Genomic DNA, 9,302 nt, shown 5'->3' with positions numbered 1-9,302 from the left:
TTTTTTTGCGCGGAAGTGGGGATTGAACTCAGACCATTGGGCTTGTCAGGCAAGTGCTTATTCTACTGAGCTATCTGCCTGGCCCCTGGAAGCTTTTCTAAAATGTTCAAATGCCTCTGTCATTGTCCAGCCTGAATGTATTTTCTAGACCTGAAAGAGCAAAAACAAACTTTGCATGAAGCCATACTTATGGGTACAGCGAAATTTCCTTCTACTCTTCCCGTAAAACTGCTCACACTTGAAACAGTATTAATGTAAATTTAGTAATTAACTTCTTAAAAAATCTTTTACTCTGCTATTAAAAGGTAATGCCACAATACTGTCTGAAGGGGCACAAGGAAAACTGTTACCCCAATCCTGTGTGCTGCAGAAACTTGAGACTTGTGGACTTCTCTCCACCTTCTTTCGGTTACACTCTCTGGAGTTGGCTGGGGTGGTAAGCTCCACGTGGACGCATCCCTGTCCTCACATGACCCCTGAGAGCAGCTTTCCCACCCTAACCTGTGACACACCATTGGTAAAAGCTCCCTGCTTGCACGTTAGCTAGAGGGCACTCCTGCGGGCTCTCCAGGACAGGCTCTGCTCTTCTTGGGTGGCATCTCCGTCTCTCCACATCCACTTCTGTCTGGAAACACTGAAGAGAGAACCTAACTGGTAGAACCATGGTAGTTCGAATAGTGGCAGTGAGCACAGCTGGACAGTGCTCGTCATTCCCAGGCAGCTTCAGACTAACAATTGACAATTAGTGAAAGCTCAGCTAGGTTATCTCATCTCTCTTCAGGCCTGGGAGAACATTTTGCTCATCTTCTGAGCTGCGTTGCTTACTCTTCCCTGGAGCATGGCTTAGAAGTCAGATTTCAAAACTTCAGAATATAGACTATGTTGCGGGTTCAGCTGAAGTTCAGCCACAAATACAGAGGATGAGGCAGCTTTGGAAAATATAATGCAGAACATCAGGCTTTTTACGTTAATATTTTTTCCCCACATCCTTTTTAGTCGTTCTATGTGCACCTTCTGGCCTTCGTGTCTGCCTATTTCCTTGTAACTTTCCCTTCCAAAGGAAACCTCCTGACAATTTGACATGAATATCTTCATTTATGACCCATGTCATTTATGTTACTTATATGCTTGGTTAAATGCTGGATTTGGCTCATGCTTTCCATATGGAATTTTAATAAATTCACTATTCTCAAAGTAAAAACGAGTAACTTTGCATTCTTCAACTGAAAAACCTGCATTTAATTAACCTTTCAAGTAAATAAACATGTTAGAAAATAGCAGGGAATTTTTGGGTAACTCGAAAAGTATTGTTTGTACTTTATATTTTCTTAGATCTTGAATTTGTCAAATACTTTTAAAGTCAGTTTTCAGGTATCATAACCTACTACAGGGATTTTTTTAAAAAGTATAAACAACTACTTAGTTATTTTCATGAATCTACAATCTATTGGTATAATTTAGTATAAAATATTCTATCTCAAATAATATGCTCTAAAAACTTGGATCATTTAAGAAGTAAAAAGCCTCCATTTGTATTTGGTCTCTCTGTAATAATTGTGAACTTGTACACTTTTTTTTATTTCTGAAGGCAGAAATAATAAACACATTTCTTTCTGATTTTGATCTTGTTCTCTTTTTCCTATTTTAAGAGTAATTCCCAACAGTCATAGTTAAGAACAGACTAATTCTAAAACACATACATTTTACCATATTTTATTCTCCCCAAGGAGACCATACCATCAGCTTCATTTGTTTGTTTTCATGCCTCCTGGGGCTATGAAAGAACATATTGGGAAAAAGTTATTTAATTCTATTGAAATATCTTGCAGTGCTACTTAAATAGATCTTTGCCATTAATTGGTGAGTATTTTTCCCTAATTGAGTCACTGTTACAATCCCACAATGTTTAATGTCATTATTTTTCACTATTGTTTCCCAGAATCTAAATCTTTGTATTCTCTGAAGATCATTTTATCTCATACTTAGAAACCTGAGTTCATCTGTGTGAACTCCGTCAATGCCTTCCTCTTCCACAACTTTTTCTAACGCCCTCTTTTTCTTCAGTCTTCCTTTTCCACAAGGGCTCCTGCTCCAGTTTCCTTCCTGATAGCCTCTTGCCACCTCCTCTGAGACTTTTCTCTACAGACTATCTTGATCTTGGGCCTACATTCTCTCACCCTGTGCAGAAGATACTCTATCCCATGAAAACTATAACAATTAACAAATCTTTTTTTTTAGGAATGCAACAGTGGTTGCTATATTGCATATTTTGTCTTCAAATTAGTTGTTCAGATTACCAGATATAAGCATACAGGGGCTGGGAATTTGGCTCAGCGGTAGAACACTTGCCTAGCAAGCTGGAAGCCTTGGGTTCCATCCTTGGTACCAAAGACAAAAAATAAACCACTCTTAGATATAAGCATGTAAAATTGATTTAAAAAGCAATTATAATAAATTAAAAATTAAAAAGAGGAAACAAAAGAATTTACTCATTTATTGTTCCTTTCAATAGACCAGTAGAAATCAGCAGTACAACAATCCCGGCTATCCTGTGTATATACACACTTTTTTCCCCTTCCTTCCTTCTTTCTTTCCTCCTTTCCCTCATCTCAGTTGTTCCTTGAGCAGTCTCTTTCCCTCTCACAGTACCTATTGTGCCTTTCTGATCTTACTTTTTCATGTTCTTACTCTAGGGAGACAAACGACATTTACACATGTGGGGCTGATTTCACTCATGAGTATGGTCTCTAGCTGCACCCATTTACCTATGAAAGCCTCTAGTTGATCTTTTTATAGGTGAGTAATATTCCATTGTATAGAAATACCACATCTTCTTTACCCATTCCTCAGTGGAGGGGGGGGACTTGGGTTGTTTCCAGGATTTAGCTATGACAAATTTCACTGCTATAAACATAGGTGCACATATATCACTGTGACATGATGGGAAACTACAAATCTTTATTCAATTCTTGTGTCTCAAGTTTCAGTTGTGAAAGCATTCCTTTTGCTTTGACCTGATTTTTAATTCCTAACCATTTAGTTTTTATCATCGTCATCACTCTATTGTACCTAAACTCCCAAAAGTCACTGGTACATAATCTACTCTTAATTAAATCTAATGTCCTCTTCTTTTTAATCACCTATTACTTCTGCAGCATTAGACTTAAAGTGGTTGAAAACATCTTTCAGAAAACCAGAAAGAAATGTTTCCAGAATTCTGAATGAAATCTTTTCTCCCTATACTATTTTTTAACTGCAAATTTAAACTATTCTTTGTGTTTTCTGCCTGTGACTTTTTTGTCCAATATCCTTATTGTAGACATTCTACAGGGATTTTTTTTTCATATGTTTTCTGTGTACTCTCCTCCTCTGGAATTTTCATATTTTATACATCCTTTTCTGTGTGAATCATTCTAAGGTCTATTAATCCTAAACTATAGGCTTGTATTTCCTCTTTCGGCTGGTTGTATCCACATTAAATTCTACTAGTACATCAAACTGCAGATTCAAAACAGAGTCTATTTTTCTCCCTCTTCAACTCACCTTTCCTGGTTTCCCTTTCTGTAAATGACGTCACCAGCTTGCCTGTCACCAGAATAAAATATTGGCAGCTTCTCAGACCTGTGATTTCCTCAGTCCCATAGCCAAGAATGTTTGGACTCTTGTGCATATGCTTAGTCTGCTAGCCTTATACCACCAGATTAACCTTCTTAAAGCACAATTATAGTTTAGCGCTCTTAATATTATCCTGTCATTTATAAAATAGAATCTATATACCATGGCATTTATGGTTGTTTGCAACATAATTTCAGCTTACCTGTCTGATTCTCATTCCTGATACTATACTGAACATCAGGCGAGTATAATTATTTCCTGTTCTCTGTATTTACTGTATGAGTCCTGGTCCTGGGGTCACATTCATTTTGTTTCATTACTCTATAATTTACTTCTCTATTCCTCTCACTCTTTTTTGCCTAAGTTCTACCCATTCTTCAAATGTTGTAATTTTAGAGCTTTCTCTGATCTTCAAAACTGGAGTACACCTTTCAAACATCTGAATTTCTATTACATTTTATTAAAACCTACACCCACTTTCTTTTGCATAGTATTTACATGGAATATTTTATCATTTTTTTACTTGTAATAATCCACATGTTTACAAAAGTATTTCTTTTTTTTTTTTTTTAATGTATTTGGTTATTGCAAGGTTTTACTATCCAGCTTGGACTCGTGGTGATCCTCCTGCATTCTGCCTCCCCCCCGGCCCTGAGATTACAGACATGCACCACTATGCCCAGACTCTGGCCTGCTCAGCACACCCTGGGGGCAGGGCTGGAGCAACATGTGGTACTGGAGATGGAATCATGGTCCCCGTGCTTGCCTAAGCTTGCCTAAGCAGTTGCTTTAGTCTGCTGAATTATCTTGCTGGTCCCATACAAAAGTATTTCTTGTAAACCAATCATCAGTGTCATCGGTGGGGCTTGCCTTTTTAATCTAGACTGGGAATCTGTCTTTTATTTGTATTTATTAGCCCGTTTATATTTAATCCAATTATTGATACGTTTGAACTTAGGTCTACCGCGTTGGTGTTTAATTCTATTCTCCATTACCACCACCCTTCCTTTTTTGATTCTTTGTTTCTCCTTTCCTACCCTATGTTGGAGGATGCTTAATGCATGCACATATTTTATTGTTCACTTGTGTATATTATTTCTGCTTTTGTCTGGTACTCAGCACAAGGCCCAATTCTCTAGCTGTGCTCTCAACTTTAGATAGGCTTGTGTCCTTGAAATGGTGGAGATTTCTCTCAATGCCTCTTCCTCTCCTAGTATTATATTTTTTGCCTCTTGTTACTAAACAGAAAGGAGGGGAGACAAATACACACAGCCACCCCTGAACTCGTGAAGAGTTGGTCCTCAGCTTCCCTTATCTTACTCTCTGGCAGATAACTGCTGTTTGATACTCCTATAAAGTTTGTAGTGTGGAGGAGTTTCCATTTGTTTCTTGTGCTTTTTTGTTTTTGACTTTTTGGCTCTGCAGGTCCAATTTAAGTTGAGCCTTTTAGTTTTCCAGTTTGCAGTACAACTTTGAGTCTCCAAAGGGCTTTAAAATAATTCTATAAAAATCTTCTACCTTTATATCTCCAATACAGAAAGCAGAAATTCTTTATAGCATTTTATCCTTAATTTTCCCATAGATTAGGTACCCCCAGAAGCAGGAGAACTAAGTAAAGGATTTAGAATCAATTAGCTTATTTGGGAAATGATCCAAGAAGGTCCAGTAAAAGAATAAGAGGGGAGACATGCAAAGAAAGGAAGTCAAAATAATATAATCAGTAGCTGCAGTACTATCTCCCTGGGGCTTCTGGGAGACTGCATGGAGTCAGCCTTGGTGGAAACACTGGGCATTTATTTATCCACCAGCTTATCCTTAGCCATGATGAACTACTAGTCCTCCTCATGGTGGGGCCTACTCCACATCAAAAGAGCAGAGAAGCACAGTTGTTTGACTCAAGAGGATATGGGCAACCCTAAAATCTATTTTAAACTCTCCAATGGCACCTTTATTTCTCAGACATATCATCATCCAGATCCTCTATTATGGTGAACTCCTATGTGGCTTACCTTTGTGTAATCCCAGTGTTATAACTCAAGTACAAAATAGAGAAAATTATTTGTTACATAAGAAAATATATTTTTTTGTTTTTTGTTTTTCATTTCTTTCTGTATTTAGGCAGGGTCTACAGGATGCTCAGGGTCTCACTACATAGATCAGATTCATAGTGATTCTCATGTTTACAGCCTCCTAAGTACTGGGATTACAGGCCAGAAAATACATTTTATACAGGATCAATATGAAGAATTCTGGCTGCTTCTTCATTTCTAAGTCCCTACCTACTCAAATAAAATAGTTTGTTCTATTGTCCTAATTTCAGAAAAGGATAAATTCACCAAAAGTGTTACAGTCTATTAGAATCATATTGATTTTCTAGAAAGTTTGAAAGCACTATAATTTAAAAATATACTTTCCAAATCAGAGCTTTAGTTAATGGATATTTTATGTTATTGGCAGTCAACAATGATAAGGCGTCCACCAACAGTTGTTTGTTACATCTGTGGTCGTGAATATGGAACAAAGTCCATTAGCATCCATGAACCACAATGCCTAAAAAAGTGGCAAAATGAAAACAACTTGTTGCCTAAAGAACTAAGGAGACCAGAACCTAAAAAACCAGAAGTCAGGACCATTACCGGTAAGTTCCTAAAGAAAAGATTTGACTACATGAGTGGAAACTTTTCTTTTTAGATTGTGACATAAACTTTGATAGACGTGTTCTTTTACTTGTTCAAATAACTAAAATCATCAGCAGTCACAGAATTGGCTACAGCCAAGTAGTTCTGCAATGCTTGTCCAAAATGATGTTTTCAGATACTGAGACATAAAGTGACAACACTGGTAACACTGCACACGGGCAGGACCCCCTGGAACTTACTGTATTTCTCTTGACATATTTTTAAGCATTACCAGGCATAATTCTTAAAAAATAACAAAGCTTAAAAAGGATTTAAGGACATCCAGAGTCTTGTTTTCAAGGAAGAGTGCATCTTGATATTTACAGAGTAGGAAACCAAACTCAATAGCTTACTGAGTCCATTAGTTGGGTTGTAAAATCAAATAAATTAGTCCATATATGGTAAAAAAGGTGGGGCCGGGGAGATGGCTCAGTAGGATAAGTGCTTCCCTGGCAAGCGCAAGGACCTGAGTTCAATCCCCAGTTCCGCAAAAAAAAAAAAAAAAAAAAAAGGAAGCTGGAGACCAAGGTGCGCTGGAGAGGACCAGTTTCCTCTAAAGGAAACAGCAGGTGTCCAGCTTCAGCTGATGTTACGACTAGAATGCTATCCTAGGGTGGCCATGTCTTGCAATAACACAGAATAAACTGGAAATCTAGACTTCTATTTGAAATACTTAGATTTAATTTATTTTCTTTTTGATAATCCTGTGGACTGAACCCAGGATCACACATGTTCTAGGGGTATGCTCTACCTCTGAGCCACACCCCCCACCCAGAGATTTAAAGAATGTTTACAATTAAATGTTTGTAAAGCACTGTATGGGCAAAACGACACTGGAGCAACACTGTCATAGAGACTTTGTCACAGAGCTTTATGGTCACTTAAAGTACCAAAACAGAATATTTTTGTCAGACAAGTTTAGGCTCACCTGTCACATTTCTACCACGGGAAGACAGTATTAATTAATCCAAAACACTCTTGTTAAAAATGTGAGCCAAAGAGCATTTATAACAACCAACCAAAGGAAATTTTGATTGTCAATTAAGCTCTAGGTTCCTTTAGAATCCAACTATTCTCAGGCCTTGCATACTTGGGAAATGAATTTAAGATAAAAAAATTATTTGAAATTAGAGTATTTGACCACAGATTGTTTAATTCCTTGAAATTTTCCTGATAGCAATTTCCTCTTGTCAATAATGGTTCTTTCTACTTCAGTTATTACCATGGTCTCTGCATTAGCCAGTTATTACAAGATGAGAAGATGGCCTGATTTGAAAGGCATGGTGGATTCACTATCCCGTTAGTAATTAGAGAGGAAAAGGAGATCCTATAAGTACTGGGAAATTTCCTCTGGGTTCCACGCTGCTTTTTATCTTGGCAGGTGCCTTTGTCTGTCGGTCAGTGGTACTTATATTACCATTCCCCTTCTGTGGATCTGAGTCCCAGTGTTCAAAAAACATGGTTCAGATCACAAATCAGGACAGGCCAAATAGTTCAGCATATTAAAGTACCTGCTTAGGCAGACACAGCGCCTGGGGTTCGATCCCCAGCATGCCGTGCCTGCCCCACCCCGAGACTCTGGACGGCGATTGAGACTGGCATGGTGGTGCACACCTGTAATCCCAGTGCTTGGGAGGCTGAAAACAGGAGAATCACTACAAGTCCAATCTACATAGTGAGACCCTGTTCTAAAATACAAGAGAAAAAAAAAAATCACAAATCAAAGCCCTGTGCAAAAAGTTAGAAATGCAATGAACTGCCTGCCTGTGAGAGTCAGTGACAGCTCTGGAATTTTGGTTTGTATTAAAACTTACATGAGTAATGAGAAAGGCTGTGATATTCTTTTCTCACAAGAGTTTTCAAGGCATTCAAGACACACATTCGTAACCTGTGCAGAAAGGGAGGACAGCCCACTTGGGTCCTCTTCTATCCCTCCCTTGGACAGACGCTCCTTTCCCTCAATAAATATAGTCTGCTCTTAAAAAAAGAAAAAATTGAAAATAAAGTGAAATTTACTTTAAAGGAGAAATATTAGGTCATTTGGAGTTTAAATTCCCATGGGATTAAAAAAAAAATTAGGAGCAAGTATGTGAAGAATCTAAGGCTTGTAACCATTGTGTGAACCAATATTAGAAAATATATGGCATTTGCCTAAGGTTTCAATGAAGTGTAACACATGCTGTTGCAATGATAAATCTGAGTGCATGGCTGTATTATGGGCGTGTCTAAGACATAGTCAACTTAATGTACTAAAGTCATTGTTTTTAAATAAGGCTTATTAAAACTAAATTCCACATTGTTCCTTTAAAATGGAGTCACGTGCCTTTTTCCTCACTGCCAACAAAGATTACACATTTCTCCACCATCCGTTTTATTTTCTTAAGGGCACTTTTCAACATATTAACTATTCTGTTTCTATCTTCACTATTATTACTTAAAGAATCTCCAAGTTTATGGTCATGAAGAGATGATACATTTTTAGGGTATAATTCATCTTACATTCACACTTTACTGTCAATTTTGGCCTTCTGAAAACATTTCACCAAAGAATTACAGAAGAGGAAAGTACATATACATGTTCTTTTCCCATGTAAGCTTATATTTAGAGTCAACTGAAAGAAAGCCAAGAGTTCTATTTGCAAGATAATAATGTATAAGCAAAGATGTTAATAATTAGTGAAAAATGCATATCACAAGCCATAATACAATGTCCTCTCCTTTTTAAGGTCCAAAGAGTAAAAAAGTCTCTGGTTCATAGCTAACTTAACTCTTGAGTTAGCAGCTCAAAGTTAATCATTTGCTTAATTTATTTGTGAAAATGGTATGATTTAAAGTGTCTCTCAACATGTATTTCCTGAAAATATTTTTCATAATGATGGTTCTTCAAAAGAAACTAATCCAGTTTTCCTCTTCTTTTTCTTCTTCTTCTTCTTCTTCTTCTTCTTCTTCTTCTTCTTCTTCTTCTTCTTCTTCTTCTTCTTCTTCTTCTTCTTCTTCTTCTTCCTCCTC

At 37.3% G+C, this 9,302-nt stretch overlaps 1 protein-coding gene across 2 annotated transcripts in view; it reads left to right on the top strand.

Annotated features, from left to right (window-relative positions):
* The window catches only part of LOC101562441 (zinc finger protein 474), a 59,578-nt gene that overhangs the window by 49,962 nt on the left and 314 nt on the right, over positions 1 to 9,302 (top strand). For both annotated transcript variants that reach the window (XM_004631339.1, XM_023715336.1), the window contains one exon: positions 6,073 to 6,253. In XM_004631339.1, the coding sequence (XP_004631396.1) occupies positions 6,079 to 6,253 (175 nt within the window). In that variant the 5' untranslated portion in view covers positions 6,073 to 6,078. The remainder of the gene's footprint in view (positions 1 to 6,072; positions 6,254 to 9,302) is intronic.

This window comes from Octodon degus, unplaced genomic scaffold (assembly GCF_000260255.1).
Source record: "Octodon degus isolate 3935 unplaced genomic scaffold, OctDeg1.0 scaffold00040, whole genome shotgun sequence".
Classification (NCBI taxonomy): domain Eukaryota; kingdom Metazoa; phylum Chordata; class Mammalia; order Rodentia; family Octodontidae; genus Octodon; species Octodon degus.
The sequence above is the reverse complement of the archived record's forward strand: the minus strand, read 5'-3'. Positions and strand labels throughout refer to the sequence as shown.